We start from the raw sequence: 22,735 nt of genomic DNA on the forward strand, positions 1-22,735 counted from the left end.
TCATTCCCTAATTCTTTATTTGAAATTGAGTTATATTTTAAAGAATTAACAATTCTTCAAACTCATTCCCTTTGATTTAATTCCTAGAATTAATTCTTAAAGCTTTCGATGTAGTTGAATTAATTCTCTAATGAATTAATTCCTATAGAATGTTAAATTTCTTCTGAATGAATTAATTTTGTCTGCATTCAATCTGTTACAAATTGAATTAGAATTAATTTCAACAATTTCTATTGATTTTTAAATTCCCTCTGAATGATATAAATTTTGTTTGAATTCAATCTATTACAAATTGAATTTCAAAATTTTTCAACCATTCAAATTGAAATAGATTGAATGAAAGTTTTGTTTTATAATTCAAAAGCATTCCGTATATTAAAAATTGAATTAATTTTTTCTTTCATTCAATTTGTAATAGAAGGAATTAAACAAATATGAATGATCATTCCATTGAATTCATTCCTATAAAGAATGAATTCTCTTAGGAATTAATTCAATAGAATATAAAGCCTAGGAATTCAGCTTCAAAATTTAAATTCAAAGAATGATTTTAAAGAATGATACATTTAAAAATTTAAAGCCGAATTAAAAATATAAGGGAATTAATTCCAAATAGAATTCATTCTTTCCAAGCTTTGATTATAAACACTTTAAAATATATTAAAAGATTTTTACGATTGGGCCTAACATTATATATTTCGTTAAACCGGAAATACACTGTATTATTTTCCAGTGATTTAAGATCTAAATTTCGACAAGAAACAACCCGCAGATAAACTATGCTATATATTTTATATATTATTCAGGGTAAGATGGCATGAAATGTTCAACTATATTTTATTCATTAAGATATAGCACCTGCAGAACAGCTTAAAAATTTTTAAAATTTATTATACCGTTGCTATAATTAAAATAATTAAAAACGCCAAAGTTTTTAAAGACAGACGCCGCAACCTCTAATTTTGTTGGCACAGGTATCTGTTTGCCAGTCGAACAACAACAACAAATGAATCGTAAATATTATTAAGGGAAGTTGTGGAAAACAAAAGAACAAACAAATTACATTGTAGAAAATTGTGAAATTATTTAAAAAAATTAATATTTTAAAATATTTTGTCATCAGTGAATTATATTATTAAAAACAAAACGAATAGAATGTAAATTAGATTAAAAATATACACATATTGTTTGTTACAATCAACGAACGAAAAAAAGAAAATACAAACCAAAATAATTATCGATTATTACAATAATTGTGCCTGTGTAAAAAGAATATAGTAGAAAGAAATTTAATTAACATTGAATTTCATTTGCGCCCAGTCAAAATTAGCTACAGATGGTGTTCCACTGGCTAAAAATAAATAAAAATGTTATTAATCAATATATCTCCGGCATTTCTAGCCGGTCAATTTTGGTGGATTCAGTAATACTTGTTTTGATTTTTGGTACCAGTTGCTGTGATGCAACTGCTACAGACATCGCGCTTGACGCGAAGGCGACGTTAACGCATCGCATTGACAGCCTTAACCTTCTTGTCTACACCTTCCTGTTGACCTTGACTGTATTGACAATATGGTTGTTTAAGCATCATCGTGTCTCATGGTTACATGAGACTGGCCTCGCTGTGATATATGGTATGTATAAACTATTGTAAAAGTTTGGTTTCTAACACGGGAAGTCGTCCACCCTTTGGGTTGTACCCGCAATCATATTTATGTATGTAGACACCTATTACGGAGTGTATTAGTTGTTTTCATATTATTATCACCTTCAAAGCACTACCACAATGTAAATTGTGATTAAAGTGGCTTTTCTTGCATTAGTATTGTATGTATTGTGTTGTTGTCACCGAGAACTACAAATCAATTTATTAATATAATTTTTATTGTTGTGTCCAATTGTTTCATTTTGCTTTGGTGTATTTTCCAAACCTTTCTTCTGAACTAAGCAATTCACCTGTTGAATAGCTCTTTGTATACGGGAATTCCCAATTGGATTTAATTGAAATTTAGAATTGCTTTTTATGAAAAAAGTTTAAGTCGTAATTTACTGTAAAGGTATTAAAATGATGAGTTTATTTTTATATTACAGGTTTTTATTATATTTAATAAAAATTCTTAAGTATTTAAATATTACTGCATATAAATATATGTACATATCCATATGTCCACTTCAAAATCGTGTTGTATTGTTGTTTGTCGCAATTTTTTTTAAATAATAAGTTTAGAAAAAATGCTACATTCAACAACATATACGCAAAGATTGCAAATAAAAGTGAACTTTTACTGTTGACATTGATATATTTTTGGAAAATTTTGGTGTTATTAATTTAACTGTAATCAGTACCCTCATATCCGCCACCTCAAAATAGTAGTATAACACCTAAATATGTCATAAATTTATTGAGTCGATTATGTCATGATCTGAAGATATACAAATTTTAATTTAACCATTTATACAAAGCTTTTTAGACTTATTAAGTATAAAAGAATTTTAAATTGTTGCATGTTATTTAAAAACCAACACTTAAATAAGAAAGTGCAACTGCACTTGGAGATCATATTCAAATAGCCTTAAATTCCACTAACCGCTAGTAGACACGATATGTCTACTAGCGGTGGCATTCGTTGACAAACCTTTTCCTAATACAATGATCCGCAACCATTCATTACCATGTTATTTACAAATTGGTTTTCACCCTGAAAAAAGTATTAGTTCAGCAACTAGTTCTAGAACGCATGATTATAGCCTGAATTCGTTCTACTTTGGCATTAAGATCAATGATTATTGTTCGAAATTGTCACCTTCGGAACTGATTCTGAGGAAGCGTTATGGAGTCGACATACGTTCTTTAGAACGGTTATGGAACTTATTCATTAATCAATGATTTTTGTTCGAATTTGTCAGCCTCGAAATTTGTTCTAGAGAAGCTTTAAAGAACGTATACTCTTTATTTAAAAAATAGTTAATTTTTTTTTAGCGTTTTTTTGGTCGAAATTATTTAGATTAAGTCAAATTTTGGGAAACTGTTAAGGAATTATTGTTATTATTATTGTACAACAATTTTTTAGAAAACATATCTACAATTATTGCACAGGTTGTAAGAAATCTGCAGCTAACTTTCTCGTCTCCCGGTACAATTCAATTAGGGTATCTTTAACTCCTTATAGTTTAATTTTATGCAGAAATAATGATAGTTCCTTGAAAACCGAGGATCGGGTTCCAGTAGTAGTTGCGACATCACTAGTTCCAAGGCTGTTGTTTAAGAATCTGAAGTGATTCTCTCTGCATTCGTTCTAGAACTAGTTATTTTTTGAACAAGTTCTATAATTTTTCCTGGCCAATCACCGTATTCTTTTCTCATCTTTGGCGGGCTTCATAGCTTTTAGAATTTGCGTTTTATTGTATTAAACATTTTGCTATATTCTTTATATTATGTCCTTGAACCGATCTTCTATGCCATATTTTTAATTTTTCTTAAATTATTTAAAAGTAAAGGTTTTTGTTGCTTTTAAACATGTTTTTTCTAATGCTTAAAAAGTAATTTTTAACAAATGTTTGTTACAGGTTTAATTGTGGGTGCTGCAATACGATATTCAGCTTCATCAAAACCACTTGTACATTTGGAAGTTGAACCTGATCCAAATTCGAAATTCAATCAAACGCTACCTCCAGATACACTCTGGTTACAAGTGAGTTTATTTTGTACTCGCATCTTATTCGTATAAATAATGACATTATTTTTTATAGTTTCCTGGCAAATTAACACCACCAAATAATAGCGAGCCTTTAGAAAATAAAACGTATGCATATACTTTCCGTAGTCAAGTTTATGATGTAGTTGAGAATGAAATCGATTTAAAAGCAACATTTGATCCAGAAATATTTTTCAATATAATTTTACCACCTATTATATTTCACGCAGGCTACAGTTTAAAAAAGGTAATACAAATACATTAGAGTGCCTCGGTAAATATTAAAATTATTATAAAAATGTATTAACAAACGTATTGCTCATATGAATCACATTAGCAACCATTATTTATTGCTAAGAAAGATGTCGTTAAATTTAGTATTTTCTTTTTACATATACCATTAATGATACCCTTTCTATGCGATTGTCCTTTATGTTAAATAAAATTATAACTTTGATAACATAACTTCTCCTTCGGACAAATAAAAATATATGTTGCTAAACGATATTAATGTACGAAAATCGTGGCATTCTAATGTAAATACATACATATTCTTTTAATAAATTGATGTTAATATACATTTTTATTTCTTTTTAGAAATATTTTTTTCGTAATCTTGGCGCTATTTTAACATTTGCTATATTAGGCACAACATTATCAGCGTTCCTAATAGGTGCCATTATGTACGGTTGTGTGAAACTGATGCCATCATATCTGAGCAGCAGTTTTACATTTCTGGACACACTGTATTTCGGAGCGTTGATTTCGCCAACAGATCCACTAACAATACTAGCCATTTTTCATGATCTACATGTTGATGTTAATCTTTATGCGCTGGTTTTTGGTGAATCTGTTTTAAATGATGCGGTAGCGATTGTATTAAGTGGGTAAGTTTGATAAAAACTAAATTTTATTTAGTTGTTTATTAAGATCTAAAGAAAAATGAAATTAAACTAGGATTCACAATATCTATAAAAAAAATTATGTTAAATTTGAATATTTTGTTCATTTGGTTTACTTTGTTTAATTTTGTAAAATAAAATAATTCCAATTCTACCTATCTTTTTAGAGCAATACAAAATTATGGAGAACACTATTCAAGCACTGGGGAGTTCGAGACATATGCCTTCTTCCGGGCGTTAAGCGATTTCTTTGGTATATTCATGTTATCATTATTAATTGGTGCTTTAATGGGCTGCTTTACAGCATTGATATCCTTTTTTAAACTTTTTACACAATAATTACCACAGTTACACTAGCTATAATCGTATTTTAACAAATATTAGATTCTATACAATTCTGTCATACTTTTAGGTCCAAAATTATCAGTTAAACTCTACATCTGAAACGTTATATTATTTAATATTTATTGTAGATATGCTATTCCTTAACTTGTTTCACACTTGACTAAATTTACTCGAGTTCGAGATTTTCCTCTACTAGAATCGGCGTTATTCGTTTTGATGTCCTACAGTACTTTTCTTATAGCGGAAGCTTCTGAATTAACTGGTGTGGTAGCTGTATTATTCTGTGGCATTTGTCAGGCACATTACACCTATAATAATTTGTCGGAGAATTCTCGCACAAGAACAAAAGAAATTTTTGAACTATTAAATTTCTTAGCTGAGAATTTCATATTTTCATATATTGGTGTTTCTATGTTCACCTTTCCCAAACACCACTTTGATGCTGTATTCATAATAACTGGTTTTGTAAGTAAAGTTAGTTTTAAAGTAAAGACTATTACTTGAACATATTTTCATTAATAAAATATAGATATGTGCAGCCATCGGACGCGCTGTTAACATATATCCCTTATCATGGCTGTTAAATTTAAATCGAAATCCAAAAATTTCATCTAATTTCCAGCACATGCTATTTTTTGCTGGTGAGTAAATTATAAGCCATGCTTTTTTATTAAATATATGGAAGAAACTATTCGAAATTATGTTTATATTGCTTGAAATTCTTAAGGTTTGCGAGGTGCAATGTCATTTGCCTTAGCTATACGTAATACCATATCAGAGGCTCGTCAAACAATGTTAACAGCAACATCTTTAATTGTTATATTTACTGTTGTTATACAGGGTGGCGCATCAAATTTTCTATTGAGCTGGCTCAAGATACCGTGAGTATTTAAATGTTTCTCAACAAAGTATTACTAAATTTAAATAATAATTATATTCTCATTTATTAAGTGTGGGTGTTGATGAAGAGACTGAACAATTAAATAATTATCAGATTCACAGTGTGAGTATTTTTCTTTTTAATTAATTTAAACACGTATTTATTTTTATGATTCTAGAGTAGATTTCCTTTGTTTTATTCTTATATTTAATCGTGACAATTTATGTTGTGTACAGTTTTTTAATGCATTTTGCAAGCTTCTTTTATTATTTTAATCATTTGCTTAATTTGTTTATTATATTGAGAGCCCATATACATATATTTAAAATAAGAACAAAATTACAAATTTTCTTGGACAGACAGATGGACATATACATGTAGAAGAGAAGATTTGCATGCTTTGAATATAGGCTCTCAATATTTATTTAGCATTCAAAATTTTCAATATTTGTTTCTTTATATATTTAAAAACAAATTGCTTTCCTTTTTTTTCAATATTTTTTCAACATTTTTGTATGCAAAAATTACCAATAAAAAGGTTTACAATTCAATGGAAAATACAACAAACGCGGTATGTGTAAATATTATCATCATTTTTCAAATTTATGTGTAAAATACTCTATTATTTAATTTTTTAGCACACTATTACATAAATTTACAAACAATTAGGGTTCTTTAATTGGTTTAAAAATGTCAACTTTTGTTTTTGCAAAAACTTAATTTGTTTGTTAACAGTTTAATAATTATTGCACAATTCTTTAACAAGAAAGTCTGCTTTACTTTCATATATTGTAAATAACTTTGTTGTCGGTGACCCGCACTCAAATTTTTATTTCAAATATTTTGTATTGTGAAAATATGAAGACTTCACCTAATCTTTATTATCTATTAATCAACTTCACGCAATTGATTGCTAGAATATGATTTCATATTCTGTATTGAAGAACCTAAAACCTAGTGCTCCCTGCTTTGGATACTTTTTTCTTATTGGGAATTTGTGCTTGATTGTAGTAACAGGACCTTGCTCAACGGTTATAATTGGTGATCAAAGATAACCCATAATATTTACAGGCAGAATTTAGGTTTCATCTACAAAGACACTACTATTAAGATTAATTAAGATCGACCAGGTGGTGAATATTGGTACGGAAGTCTTAGTTGTGCACACGTGGGCCCTTTTAGTCCCTTTGTAATACCCGTAAGTATATTAAAAAAAGAGAAAGATGACATAGAAAGTTATGGTAAAAAGACAATAGTGAAGATATTAGTAGTAGTAGTGGTAGAAAATGCTAAAAAAGACGGAGATTAAGATAGACAGATAGATTATGAACAAAAGTATTGGACTCAAAAAAGCTACTAATCAGTCCTAATCTCGTCAAACCAGCCGCAATGCATGATAAAGGCGTTCAGGTTATCTATTTTAGTCCCTGATAATTCCGAGGTATCCCCCAGAAATCGATGTCCCAGATAACGAACTCGGATGTCTTTCAGTGCCGGATATTGGCAAAGATGTTCTATTGATTCTTCTTCCTCATCTTGAAAGTCTCTGCAGTAGTCGTTATAAGGTAATCCTAGTTGCATTGTGTGACTACCAAATTTATAGTGTCGTCCGATGTCAGCTAAAGTTTTGCTGAGTCCGTGCGCTCTTTATCAAATTTTCCCATCTTGCTGTGCGAGTTCATAAAACATGTTATCTATAAATCTTATGCATACTCCTATAGGAGTGCCACAGAAATGGTCTTTGTCTGTAGAGTCCCCGTGTCTACGTACGAGTACGATGTTTGAATACGAGTAAGATGTTTGAATGTCTTGCCATCCTATTTAAGAATGTTCCTGGATTAGTCGTGATGTAGAGTATACATCTGCCAGGGACTTGATTGCAGCTTGACTGTCGGTAAAGATTAGTATATCTCTGTTCGATATCTTATGATACCATAGCCAGTTTGCCGTTCTTTTCATGGCTGATATTTCGGCCCGGATTGGATTACAGTCATTAACGATACTAAAAGTAATACTGATTCCAATTCTGTATTCCCGCATTTTCCGAGATGATGAAGCTGAACTTCTCTGGAGAAAGGGTTTGGGTACGCAGTAATCAATATTTACCGGTAGATACTATCGGTTTGTACGGCCATGCATTTATTGCATTCAGACTGAATGCCTTCGCGAGTGCTATTTTCAGGCCAACAATTTCGTTGGGATCCAGTTAAGCAGCACGAATAGGGATTTCGTCGAAGTTGATCCCAGCGATCCAGTTATCAGGATCGACATTCTCCTTAGAACCTTGTCCAGGATTTTACAATTATTTACATTATTATTTAAATTTTTAAGAAGTTTTCTGTTTTTTTAAGCAGCACAAATAGGGATTTCGTCGAAGTTGATCCCAGCGATCCAGTTATCAGGATCGACATTCTCCTTAGAACCTTGTCAAGAATTTTACAATTATTTACATTATTATTTAAATTTTTAAGAAGTTTTCTGTTTTTTTTTTCTAGTAAAAAAGATTTCTGGTAGAGTACAATAGGAGTCTGAATTTGAAATGTGCCAAACATCTTCTAAATCTTGAGTTACAGTCCAAATGCAGGTTGTTCGTACCTTTATGCTCTGAAGTAGACATGTCCATTAATTGATTAAAAGTATCTCAGAGGATTAAAGAAAAGGAATTGCATACTTTAAAAAAGTCAATTGATTTTAAAGTAATAATAATATATCAGTATTTTTATTTTTATGGTTATGTAGTTTTTAGGGAGGATATACATCAATTAAGATAAAATACTCCTAGGCCTATATCGGGCCAGTTGTGCGCTTTATAACCAGTGATTTAGGTGGGAATCGAACCTACCACCTCCGATCTACCAGACTATAACGTTCTCAATTAGTATAATAACTCGTACAATTCTTAACGAATCTTTTCAATACAATTATGAATAAGTAGAACGATTCCTATATAAAATACTGAATTAAAAATGTCCTTAAAATTATCCATAACTCAATGCAAATTGAAAAAAATATGCATTACAACGCCTACCAGAAAAATCGAATCAGTTTTTTGTCGCACAGTGTTATTAGTAATCAATAATAAGAAAACATCATGCATTTATTTTACAAAATCATTTCCATCATTTAGACAAACAGAGTTGTTGTATTTTTTAAAAACAAGATTTACATTGAACACAAAAAGTGAATGAAAATGTTATTCAAAAAGATCATTTTATCAATAGAAAGAAAAATACCTATAAACGTATTGTTTTTCTATTCAAAATGATCTTTTAACTCCATTTTTATTATTTTTAATAACTGGATATTTTATCGCAACAATATGTTGTATTACCCTTAATTAAGAAACAAGATTTTATTTTATAAACGCTTTATAACACAAAATTTTATTTATAAACTGTATATAAAATAAAATATTATTTATGAATAAGGCCTTAAATAACAATATATTGTTATAATAAATAATATCTGGACATTGAATTTAAGGTGAAATTACATATTTTTCAAATTTTATTATATACATAAGTATGTATTTTACGTTTTTTTATAACACAGCCACATTTTATTGCAGACAATATTTAATTAGATTAGTACTATTACTGTAATTGTTGTATATTTTTTTTAATATTTTTAATGGTATCCTTTAAGTGTTGAATCAACATAATATTTAAAAATAGTCTGATGGTTATTTACAGGATTGTGGCGATATGGAAAATAATGCCGCTGCGGGCATTGGTAGCAATGGTAGACGTAATGAAAAAGCCATTCTTGCCAGACTGTGGGGTAACTTTGATACAAAGTAAGTATTAAAATTTATATTGTTATTTTTTATAACCAATATCAAATAATATAAGGGTTTATATTAATTTTTTTACTTCGTTTAAAACACATCTAAATATTGATCATAGACCCACAAAAGTATATATATTCTGGGTCCTTATTAAATTCTAAGACGATCTAGCCATGTCTGTCCGTCTGTCTTTTGAAAGCACGAATGACCTCCGAAAAAAACTTTAACACTCATAATTATTTTAAAAATGCGAGTATAGCGACGAAATTCGTCATAAATGAGTCTTATATGAGTCAAACTCTCTCTTCCAAATTTTATCAGTCCATAATTGTCCCTACCCCTTATATATGGTCCTCACCAAAAAATTACTTTATGAGTTTAGTGTTGAAATTCTATATAAGTAGGTTGATTAGTAGTTCAGGCAGCAATAGATGCACACGTGGGTCCTTTTGGTCCTTTTGTGATACCTGTAAATATATTAAAAGAAAAAAGGAAGAGGTCATACAAAGTTATGTTAAAAGAGATAGTGAAGAGAAATTATGGGGGTATTAATAATAGTAGAAGATACTGAAAGACGGAGATAAAAAAACTCTAGTTTGTCTCGTCAAACCAACCGCAATGCCTGATAAATGCGTTTAGGTTATCTATTTTAGTCCCTGATAACTATGATAACATCCTCCAGAAATCGATGTCCCAGATACCGAAGTCGTATGTCCTCCAGTGCCGGACAGTGACAAAGAAGATGTTCTATTGATTCCTCTTCTTCCTCATCTTGACAGCTTCTGTTGTAGTCATTATAAGGTTATTCAAGTCGCATTGCGTGGTTACCGAATTTACAGTGTCCAGTGATGACAGCTATAGTTTTGCTGCGTTGGGTTTGGCTGTATCTTAGAAGATGATCCGTGCGCTCTTTATCAAGCTTTGGCCATATCTTCTTTGTCTGAGTACAAGTTGGCTCATTGTCCCATCTTGCTTGTGAGAGTTCATTAAACATGTTATCCATAAGTCTTTTGCATACTCCTATCGGAGTAACGCAGAAATGGTTTATGTCCGAGTCGGGAAGGCAAGTACGCTTCGCGAGCTCGTCAGCGATGCAATTGCCTGTAGAGTCCCGGTGTCCACGTACCCATACGAGTACGATGTTTGAATGTCTCGCCATGCTATTTCAGGATGTCCGACATTCCTGGACTAGTCGTGATGTAGAGTATACATCTGTTATGGATTAAATTGCAGCTTGACTGTCATTTTTATGGCCGATATTTCGGCCTGGATTGGATTACAATCATTACCGATTCTAAAAGTAATCCTCGATATAAGTATGTTTCTTACGAACAAAAATCTATTTACATTATTTTATGAAGATCGGTCCATATAAGGTCTCCCTCAGAAAATGACTTTAACGCACACTAGTGGCTTAGAATTACGAGTATAGCGCATAGTCGAATATAAAACTCTAAAAATTTAAGCCAACAGAATAAATATACATTTGGAATCTACAAATCCCAAGAAAACCAAAGATAACAGCATTGAAAACATAAAAATGATTAGAAATCATCATGAATTATTTAAAATGTTTATATTTCAAAATGCTTTTGTAATTTATTGTTTCTATTATTTATTTCTTTTTTTTTCTATTTTTTATTTCTAGATATATGAAACCATTGTTAACACATTCAAGACCAACTTTATTAGAGACCTTGCCGGTGTGTTGTAACCCTGTGGCACGACTTTTAACAACCACCGAACAGTTGACACAGGTAATTGTTATTATTAATTATTGTTATGAAATTCTTCATGTGACCTTGTAAATATTACATTATGGTGCTTACATTACATTAGGATGGTGGGTTAAGGCGTACCGATTCAGATTCTGATATTTGCATAGACGACAATGATATAGGTCGTAGTCGTAGCGGAAGTGGTGGAGGCTCAGTTACTGGCGCGACAGGTGATCTTCGCCGTAACTCGATTAATCGCGTAAGTATTTTATTTACGGCAGATAATCGTAGTACTCTTGCTAGATACAAAAATTGTGAATGATCCAATATACCAAAAACACATGTTGTACTACTACAACAACTCTACTAGTCATTCTATTATTTAAAATCATTCTATTAATTGCAACAACTTAATGAACAATAACACATTTTAATATTAAAACATCATACCAAATTACTTACAGTCTTTCTGAATAAGAACAAAAAAAATAATAATAACTAAAAACTCTTTATAACTATCTAAACTTACTAAAAAAAATCTTTGTCTACAACTCTATAACTGTTAACAATTGGTAACAAATTGGCTTTCTATGAATGGCTTGTATCAAAATTATTTCTTATTTTCACTTTAAAAGCTTTGTCTTATATGTTTAACTTTTTGTTTATATTAAAAAAACTAATTTCCAATCGGTCACACCTATCTAACTTCTATTTATTAATCTTATTTAATATTTTGTTTAATTTTGTAATTTTCTTTTTATTTATTTTTAGTTAATATATAACTAAACAATGTAGTTAACAATTAACAAATTAAAGAAAAAAACGAAACAAAACTTGTAAATATGTATGTACGTAAGATGTAGGTATTTATTTTAAATATATTTTATTTTATTCATATTTTTGCATGCTGTTGTGATCAAAATTTATAAATTTATAACTTATATGAAGCCTTTGAAATTTTAAAAATAAAAATTATAATAAACAACTGTTTAATTATTTTTTCTTCTTCTTTTCTATAAAAATTTCATTTGGTTCTCTAAATCTCGTTCTAATTTTTGGTGGATTTGTTCTGAATTAAAATAAAACATTAAAAAAAACTTACTAATCATTAAACTAAACTACCTTAATCACATATAACAACTTCTTAAACTAAACAATAACAACTATAAAAAATTACTTTTTGACTATTAACATTCTGAATTTCAAAAAAAAACTCCAACATGAAAACAATGTTTTATTTATATGATATTATAAAGTCAAATATATTAAATGAAACTAATCAAATAATTGCCGATCTTACTGTGGTAACAAATAATTTTATGTGAAAAAATGTAAGAAAAATTAAATAAAGACAAAAGATACATTGAAATCAAAGGATTGTTAAAAACAAACAAAACGATAAAAACAATAAAGTTTCACAAACTAGTAAAAGAAAAGGTTGGTTTTTTTTTTGTTAACTGCTCTACTTATTGTCCTTCACATACATTTTTCAGATGTTTTGACATTAAGTTACTATTACTAGTACTTTTATTTGGAATATTTCCCTATGTATACTTATTCTTAAACACGCATTATTACATAAACATGACACAATTTTTTCAAATCTTTAAACGTTTTTTTATTAAACTTTATTGTTCTGTATATTACTTAGTTTAGACTTTTTATTAATTTGCATGATTTTCCAAGTTTTTCTAACGTTATCTTTACATTAACCGATCTAAAGAACAAAAACAGATACATTTTATTTTGAAATATTTTAATTAAAAGTGACCAATATTTAATTTATCTAAATTTCTAAATTTCTGCTAAAACATCAAAAATTAAGGTTAATTAAGGAAATTAACAAACTTTTATTGTCTTCATTACACTGGCCGACAAAAAATTCTTATATTGAATTTTTTATTTTAGTGAGATAATAGAGTTCATTTTTGGTCTCTCACCGATACGTCAAAATTTTGAGATATATGGGTTTTCATTTTTCACCTGCCCTGAGTACTACTAATGCATACTGTAGTGTGCCGAATTGTGGTAATTAAATATTTACCTCGTTTTTGGATACTAAAACACTCTGGCGAAGCTACTAGATACTTTCAGAGTTGTATTTTTTGACAAACTCCAAAAAAAAATTGACGGAGTGAAAAATAAATATTGTTTAAAAGTACAGATAAACGTTAATAAATCGCGATTAAATTTTAAAATGTGTCCTAGAAAGTGTTTTGTTTTACCCGACACTAAGTTCCTGGCAGACCAATGATGTGGAGAGAACCATCTAACTACACAAAGGATTGTTTCTTTTACTTAACAAAAGCTTTTGATTTCAATTCTAAATACAAAAAACACAATAAAAAATAAGCCAACGTTTCATCAGTGACGAAACCAATACCCCATTCTGAAGATTTACCAGTTACTAAACCACCAAACCAAACAGGCCTGTCACAGAATTCCATTCCGATCGAAAGTGGAATTAACATTCCTAATTTTCTTTTCTAATAAAAGGAAAATTACATCTTTTTCAGAATGAAACCACTTCACATTTTTAACGTGAAATTGACAATAATTTAAAGCTATTATTTTTATACGCTGCAATAGTGGGGAGGGTATTATGCGTTTGTGCTGATGTTTGTAACACCCAAAAATATTGGTCCTAGACCCACCTTAAAGTATACCAATCGGCTCAGAATCACTTTCTGAGTTGATTTAGCTATGTCCGTCTGTCTATCTTTCTGTCGTTGTGTCCATGTTAACATTGTGCGCTCGCTACAGTTCGCAATTTTCTAGATAATTTAATAAAATTAGGCACATACTATTTTCTTCAATGACGAACGCTATTGAAAATGGTTGAAATCGGTCCATCATTTCGCCTAGCCCCCTTAAAACCGAATCGGTACTTTAGGCTCATAATTACGTTAAATGTACATTTATGTCAACTAAAATCTGCAAAACATAGTTTTAACGATAAATGATATTACTGGTTTTTATAGTGATCGGGCCTCATTTGACCTAGCTCCCATACAAACTCCCCTTCAGAAAATGTCTTGAAGGTCAAAATTCACTTTTCTACATAAATAACTTTGAACGTCTACATTAATTCCTCTACCAATATTTGTAAGGATAGGCCCATATTTATCCTTACTCCCCTATGAGCTCTCTTGTGACGAAAACCAATTCCTTGTGGATGATTTGATCTATGAGTTCTACGATCGGGCTGTGTACGTGAGAATTGCCGAAAATAATATTTGTTACTCAGTTACTGTCATGATGTTAATGAATTATTTGCAGAAATGAAACAAACATATAACTCTGAAGAATGGCGTCATTTTATCGATTCTTCGAAAGAATGTCTTAAAGCTATCATATTGCACAATGGATATACATTCATTCCAATAGGACATGCAGTAAATTGCAAACCTTTGAAGAAATGAGTAAATTAACTGAACTAATTAAATATAAAGACAACAAGTGCTACGTATGTGGTATTTTTAAGTATTGATCCACAAAAAATTGTCTTGACGCCACTCCAGATTAAATTAGGTTTAATGAAAAATTTCGTAAAAGCTTTAAATAAGACAAAGTCAGCATTTCAATACTTATGCAGCGTGTTTCCGAGTCTTTCTGATGCTAAATTAAAAGAAGGGATATTTGTGGGTCCTCAAATAAGAAACATTTTGGGTTATAACAAATTTAAGTGTCTGTTACCCGATGTTGAAAAAGCAGCATGGAATTCTTCAAAACTTGTTCAAAAATTTTTGGGGAATAAGAAAAGTCAAAATTACAGATATATTGTTAGGAATTAATCCCATAACCAGCAGAATTTCGGTATAATATTGTCCCCTTTTACTAGTAATATTTCTAAAAGGAAACTGATCCGTTAAAATCCCAATAAAGTATTTATATTAATTCTGTTCAATCCAATATGTATCAGGGATGATCATTTAAACACTTTTTAGTCTATTTAACTTTACTATTGCAGAACTTATTAACAGCCTTAGATATGATATTACTGGCTACCCTAATTTTTCTGTTTTTATCGTTTCATCGAACCTTGAGTTTTTGACAATGTCCATATCTTTTTGATATCTGCTGTAAATCCGTTAAAACTCATTTTATAATATAAGCGTAAATACAATTCACCAAACACCCCAAGATAACAATCGGTTCATGGTCAACAATTCTGGCATTAATGTCTGCCATTGCGCGTTCAGAGTACTGGCTGTGAGTCAGTCCAACGAAATATTCGCATTGTCCCTAAATACCATATGTCATAATATGTTGTTTAAAATCTTATCATAAATGTTGTTCTCATGAGTTTGTACGTTCATAAGGACCTTCGCAAACTTGACAGGCAACTCTTGGCGTTTTGTACTATCGCTAAGGAGACAGGTTAGTTTCTTACGACTAGCCATTCAAGCTTTTGAGCTTAAAAGTGCACATATGATATAATATAAACCCCCAATTCCTCATGGAATACTTTCAGTGAAATGCTCTGCGTAACTGGCAAAGAAAAAATGCACTTTTTGTATAAGGAAAATTAACCTTAATTACAAATACTTGGAATAACGAAAATGAGACCAGAACGAGAGAAAAACAATGGAGTGGTACAATGAGTGCAGAATCTGTACAGTAGGGCAGTTAATGTCACCTGTTAATTACGAAGAATGTGATTTAGATTTTCACTCTACTCTACATTCCCCTGACCACGCACGTCCAATGTTGCTTGGGACAGTATTCGTTTAATGCTCTACGTTCAATACGGTCTTAGATTTAACCTTATTACTTATGTTGGTTGATGTTGGTTAATATGTTTACCACTATTGGTGCCTTTTTTATTCATATTTAGCTTACACATTTCGTTAATACATGGACTTCAGTTTGGAAGACGGTAGCATATTTTTGCAGAGATGGCAGCTTCTACAGAAGTCGTAGAAAGGAAATCGTTGAATGTATCGCCATCTCATTAAGAGGCGCCCATATAATAAACACAAATTATGGATTTAAAACTTGAACTGTAAAATATTTTGTCATATGTTTCCTGAGTGCAAGCCAATAGACTTTCGACAGACATATAAACCGCAAGACAGTTTTTTATTAAGAATGTCGCATAGGTATTTTGCGATATCTGACCATGTAGACGGGTGAGAATTGTGGAATTTTGAATTTACAAGACAACATACAAGTTAAGTTTTTCTAGGATTTACACTAAGATTACAATTAACGCTCCTAATTCTTAGAGCGTCTTTTAACCTATAAGATAAAGACTCAAGAGAGTGCCGGTTATCGTTGCTGCAACATTATCAGTGTAACCGTTTTGAAGCCTAGTGCATTACGTCTTACTATTAGTCCGTTTATACCCATATTTCACAGAGAAAACACTCCTCGTCGAGGAGTGCCCCGTATGGCTCTTTTAGAGATTATTGTGATATACAATAATCTGTTGGGGAAGCAAGAAAACTCTCAGTAGATTGGTTCAGAGGGATTGACAGATGGGTTAAAAGTTTACATGGTTAAAAGCGTCTACGATGTCAAGAAAAGCAACCAAAGTAAAATTACCTATAACCTATGAATTTTTAAATATATGTACACCACAAGGGAATTTAAAGTTCTCTCGACAGATTTACCTGGCATGTAGGCATGTTGAGATGTTTAGGGCAGAATATAGGCAAAAGTTTGTAAATATTTTCCATGTCCATCTGAAAGAAAACTAAATAATCTAACATAAATTAGATGCTTATAAGCTAGTTTTGGTTATCCTTTATTGGTCATTTTTAATAAATTAAAGTAAGTATTATATTCAATTATACACAACTCTTTTTTGTTTTATAATTTGTTTGTAATTTTATTATTTTTAGAAATATTTAAAGCATTATTTAACACGTTATTTTTTATTTATATTCTTGTTTTCTTTCAGATTGATAATCCTTTACGCACCTGTCATTTGTAGCTTTAACAAGTTCCTTTTAATTTAAAATGAATCTTTTATTGTTTTAATTAAAATAACTTTTTTGAATCTCTTATAAAAAATTTATTTTTTTGTTATATTTTTTATTTATTTATATATGATTTTAAAATTTTAATTTCCTAAATATTGTGATTTAAACTAAGTTGCTTTTAAAGAAATACTTTATTATTTAATTAAGTTCAATTAGAGTGAGAATTGAATACTTAAAAAAATACAATTGGGTGTGATATTTTATTTATTTTTCTATTTTGTTATAAAAAGTCTAAAATAAATAATATGAAAACACTTAAATAGAAACTTTAACAATGTACACATTAAAAAAAAATAAATATATTTAAATAAATCTTGAAAATTAAAGGGTTTTAATATAAATCAAAAATTTAATGTTTTTAATTTGTTTTCCTTTTATTCTACATTCTTTGTTTTCATTTTTCTAAATCCTTTAAAATATATACAATTTTTCTGTTTCTATAATTTGCTTTCCATGTTTTTTATATATTAAAGAAAACAATAACATTTTAAATAAAAATTATTAATAAACTAAAACATATTTTAAAAATATATTTGATAAATTAAAATGTAAAATTAAAAAAAAATGCTTTACATTCATACAAATGTATTCGTTTTCAGTAAATTTTTATTTTTTAAATAAAAAATACTAACATTATTTACTAACTAAAAATATTTTTGATGATATTTTTGATTTTGATTTATTACTAACCTTTTTTTGTATTGAAAAAAGTTGTCAAGTTTATATAACATATTTATTTAAATTCGTTAGCCTATCGCTTACCTACGCGCATCTAGGTAATAGATCAGATTGATTGATTTCGCCGAACCTCTCTTTGTAATATAGTGCTTAACGTTGTCACCCTTAATTGTTTGATTCTGATTTGAGATTGCATTGTATGAAGTAATACTTGTCTTAGGGATTTAAGGATTTGCTATGATGTTGTTACTATTGTCTAAGAATTTAGAAGCTTGTTGCACACTTGACACTTTGTTGTTCAAAGATACCTCTGTACTATTTTGCTCGCGATTGGAGTATGACGACAACGCATGATTCGATAGCAAATTAACACTTTCCGCTGGGTTATTTAGGTCCTGAATTGGATCTTTTTATATCATTTTGATTTTCCATATTCGTCTTCTTCAAATTTTTAGTCCACAGGGATTACAAAATTCATAGGTATTTGACAATCCTCAACTTAAGTCATTTTGCCCGTAGTTGGGAAAATTTTTGATAAATACGTTATTGGGGTATTTATAAATATCATTTTAAATGGAAAATTAAGTGTTCTTTAGATCCCAACCTTGAATCTAAAGAATCCACAAATGATTTTCTAATGCAAAATTGGTTTACAAATCTTACATTTTTGCAAAATACCCGGGTATCTACCAATTGAGTATTACCACATTTCGCGCCTCAGGACAGAAGGACAGATAGGAAGTTAGGGCACTGAACAAATTATAAAAAAAAATTTTGGTCTCTGCCAGTTTAATTTAACATAACCTCAGACGAGGTAAGTTAAACGAAATCAAGCAATATAAAACAACGCAGATCTTGGAAACAGTTATACGAAGTATAAAATATAGTCGCATAATTAAAATTATTTGTTTATATTTTCAATATTTAGCACTTAATGAATAAAATGAACACATAATGAACAAAACTTTCGCCCCTATTCTGCATTTCAATTACGTTTACGCATTCAGTTACGCAATGATCGAAAAAATGTATTCCAACAAAAAACTGCATCGTAAGAAAAAGAAGAACAAGCAATTCCATTTCGTTTTAATGCTTTACGATTGTGTGTATTCTGTATTTCGATCGTAATTACGTTTTTGTAAGTTGTTGTTTATGTGGCGGAGAGTCAAATCGAAATGCAGAATACCAAAGTTGCCAAACAGAGAAAATTTCGATTCAAATGGAAATGTAGAATAGGTTCCCTTATTTTAGCTCAAAAAGAAAATGTCCTGAATCTGGAGCTAAATCTGCCGTTTTAGCCATTAGTTTTTACCTTGGTGCAAATTTCATCGATTTCAAAAGTTAGCTCACTTGACGCGATATTGCCCAGCTAGCCTTTGGGAGGTTGTTGAATAATTCATTCTTTTAATCCATTTGATGACCTAAAAGTAATCAATAAGTTGCGCCCTTAAAAAATTTGTAGTTATTCTCGATGATTAAAAACTGATAAATTGAAAATAGATCATCCTGGTGTTTAAAATATGATTGTTATTCATCAAAAAAGAGGGTATATTTTGTTTTTGTCACTCCGTTTTTAACACATTGAAATATTGGTAAAAGACCCACAAATTTGTGTACATTCTGGGTCCTTATTAAATTCTAAGATGATCTAGCCATATCCGTATGTTGATAAACGATAGAGTCCGAACGGAAAGAGCTAGAGAGTTGAAATTTTGCACAAACATTACCTATAGGTATTTAAAATATGCAATATCGGCTTACGTTTTGGCATAGTCCCCATACAATTGGCCCTCCTGAAAAGACTGCTTTAACAGTGGTAACTGTTTTAAAAATGCGAGTAAAGCGATAAAAACCAAATTATCTATCAAAAAACAGTTTTCTATGTTATTGTATTTCTTTGTAACAAACCTAAAGATTACCTCGAAAACGCTCAAAAATGACTAATTTATTATTCGACCCACAAATGACTCGAAATAGATACAAAAATTACTTGGAACTGATCGGAAGTGAGAGTAAGAAAATACTTTTTTAGAAAAGTCGCGTGTAGGGTACGAATTTCTCTCGACGAATGTATCATGTATGAAAGGAAAGTGAGCACATCTCTGAAGTGCAGAAGACTCATAATTAAAATTAGAAATAGGATTTATTAGAAATATTTTTTTTTAATTTGCACTACACGGAGTTTACTAGACTCTAAATCTCAAATATTCTAACTACTTAGAACGTCTTAAAAATAAAGCACGTTCTTTTCTTGAATGTCTAATGAGTGAAATACATCTGTATAAATCGATCTTTCTTGTATATTAGTTGAGATTATAGCAAAACATAATTTTAAACGTCCTTATTTACCGATAGAAAACAGCACCTGTAATCTTTATAGTTTTGGACACTTTGTGAGTTTGTCGTAAACAAGGATTTCGTATTTCAAGCTTGTCATATATAAAATAATATATAAAAAATGTCTAAAATTTATTAAAAACGAATACATACTAACATTTTGTCAAATATATTTTTATATTATGTATGTGTCTCTAAAAATTTAACTCCTGTTAATAGCGAAATATGTAACAAATACTTAACTAGTTTAAACTATTGTTTTGTCTTTTCTTTCGCCCTTTAACATTGAAGATGGAAATTCTGGAACATGTTCAAAGTCCCGTATCGACACGTATTAGACTTTTAGGGTTTTATGGTAAAAATTTATAGAACAATGGTAAACATAAATTTTTATACAAATAACAAAATAAAAAACAATAAATTCCAAACAACTAAAACTATATAAATAATATAATTTTTTTAATAAATAACAAATTTATTTAAAATATTAAATAAAATCGTGTGCTAGCTAACTTATAATACTATATACAAACTAATAATATTAATAAATAGAAATATAAAATTCAATGTATGCAGAATTATTTGCTAATACAAAATTTAAATATTTAGATAAAAAACGAAATAAATTGTTAATCCTTAAAAACAAATAAAACTAATAATAATGTTGAAATAAAAAAAAAACAAACAATAAGATAAATATACATATATACTAAAAATATAGTTATTTTTAAATATACATGAAATTAAAAAAAAATAATAATGAAACTTTTTTTATATCAAATCATATAGCTATGAATTAGTTGTAGTATAAGTGCATATTAAATGATTAATTAATATAATTAATAATGAAATTAGCATTTTTCAGTTTATTTATAAATTAAGCTTGTAATTTCAGTTTTTTCAAATTGTATTGTATTAAGTACGAAAATGTAAATTTTTAAAATTAATTGTCACTTACAATATATATTAAAAAAATATTCAAATAATTCCGATTTGTTGCTATTGTTGTATTAAATATTCAAAATTTTGCCACATATTTTAATTTATTCGTATAATTATATTAAAAGAACATAAATAAATGGAACATAAAAAATAATTTTAATTTAATGTATTTGACTTGATAAAATTTCTACAGTCCAGTAAAATGTTTCAAATTTTCTTAAAAGCCGTTATACACGGTTGTAAGATCTTACAACGTTGTCAGTAAAATGTGTAGAAAATATCTAACAATCGTCTGAACTTACAATTTTTCTTTTGCAACGTTGTCAAAAAAAAGCATTACTCACAATATTGCAAAACAAAATTTGAAAGTTGGCAGTGTTAGACTTGGTTCACGTTAGGAAACTTTTGATTTTTGTGTGTGAGAGAAAAAGAAAGAAATATCAACCATCTCTTTCTCCCATACACAAAATCAAAAGTTTCTCAAAAAAAGTTTTCAAGTGTGAACCAGGTCTTATTAGACATTTTCCGCCAACGTTGTAAGATCTAACAACCGTGTATACATAGCATAATGAATAATGTAGTTGTTTCATACATTACTTAGTAATGAGTTGTCGTTATCAATAATATATTTTTTTAATAAGATTTGCTGTCTAGTAAGGAATTAGTTAGTTGTTCTAACCCCAGTCGATATAAGAAGTTTTTGGTACAAATATTGATTTTTACATTTCTGGTAAAACCATTTTAAATAGCACGAAAATATCACTTGTTAATGAAGCATTGAGTAACTAAAACAGAAAATGACATTTGTTAATCGTCGAACAGTTTTTTACCCAACAAGTAAGAATTTTAAATTTATTTAATTTTAAATACAAGTTATTGCTGGGGATGGAATAATCACCGAAATCCTCCCAGGAAAAATCTTTACTTATCTGGTAAGTAATCAAGTGATTTTGGAGCAATGCGTAAGTCCTGTACATGAGTACTTTTTGTAGCACAATATGTAAAGTTTTTCCCTGGAGGGTTTCAGTGAAAGATCTAGTATATTGTTAAAAAATTTCTGGAAACTTAAACAAATTACATGAACCTATTTAAATGACATGAACCTAATAAGAGTGTCTTGGAGCCATTAAATTAACATTATTTAAAAATAAAATATTATTTTTTTACCAAATTCTACACATTTTGCTTTAAAAATCATTCCAGTAACCACAAATTTTTAGTTGCCAGTTGCCATCTGTAATTTAATTTTGGCAACTGACAACTGATTGTTATATTATAGATAGCAACGAAACTTTAGTTGTCTTACCAGAAGTCAAAGCAACTGACATAAAACTTGACATTATGAAATTCATTACCTTAGATTCCCTCTAACTTTTCCACCAGAAGGAAAACAATAATCGATTGGAAATTGGTCAAAGTCGAGAAGCTTCTACCTACATGTGAAAATTTATCACATTTCAAGAC

The 22,735-nt window shown here is 29.4% G+C and overlaps 1 protein-coding gene across 7 annotated transcripts; it reads left to right on the plus strand.

Annotated features, from left to right (window-relative positions):
- Positions 1-1,000: 1,000 nt before the first annotated feature.
- LOC111676643 (sodium/hydrogen exchanger 6) lies at positions 1,001-20,860 on the plus strand. 7 transcript variants are annotated; one of them, XR_006940872.1, is made up of 15 exons: positions 1,001-1,634; positions 3,568-3,692; positions 3,751-3,942; positions 4,293-4,582; positions 4,765-4,906; positions 5,099-5,407; positions 5,472-5,583; positions 5,670-5,823; positions 5,894-5,945; positions 6,361-6,393; positions 9,497-9,618; positions 11,258-11,366; positions 11,449-11,586; positions 12,584-12,764; positions 20,621-20,860. XR_006940872.1 is itself a non-coding variant. In XM_046950789.1 (14 exons), the coding sequence occupies exons 1-14, from the start codon at positions 1,337-1,339 to the stop codon at positions 20,696-20,698; spliced, it is 2,154 nt and encodes a 717-aa protein (XP_046806745.1). In that variant the 5' UTR covers positions 1,001-1,336; the 3' UTR covers positions 20,699-20,859. The 7 variants fall into 7 exon arrangements, 5 of the variants coding, with proteins under 5 accessions (XP_046806745.1, XP_046806752.1, XP_023293377.2 ...); XR_006940874.1 differs by lacking the exons at positions 12,584-12,764; positions 20,621-20,860 and adding exons at positions 12,099-12,186; positions 17,233-17,635; XM_046950789.1 differs by lacking the exon at positions 12,584-12,764 and having other exon boundaries at positions 20,621-20,859.
- Positions 20,861-22,735: the final 1,875 nt, after the last annotated feature.

This window comes from Lucilia cuprina, chromosome 2, assembly GCF_022045245.1.
Source record: "Lucilia cuprina isolate Lc7/37 chromosome 2, ASM2204524v1, whole genome shotgun sequence".
In the NCBI taxonomy this organism is placed as follows: domain Eukaryota; kingdom Metazoa; phylum Arthropoda; class Insecta; order Diptera; family Calliphoridae; genus Lucilia; species Lucilia cuprina.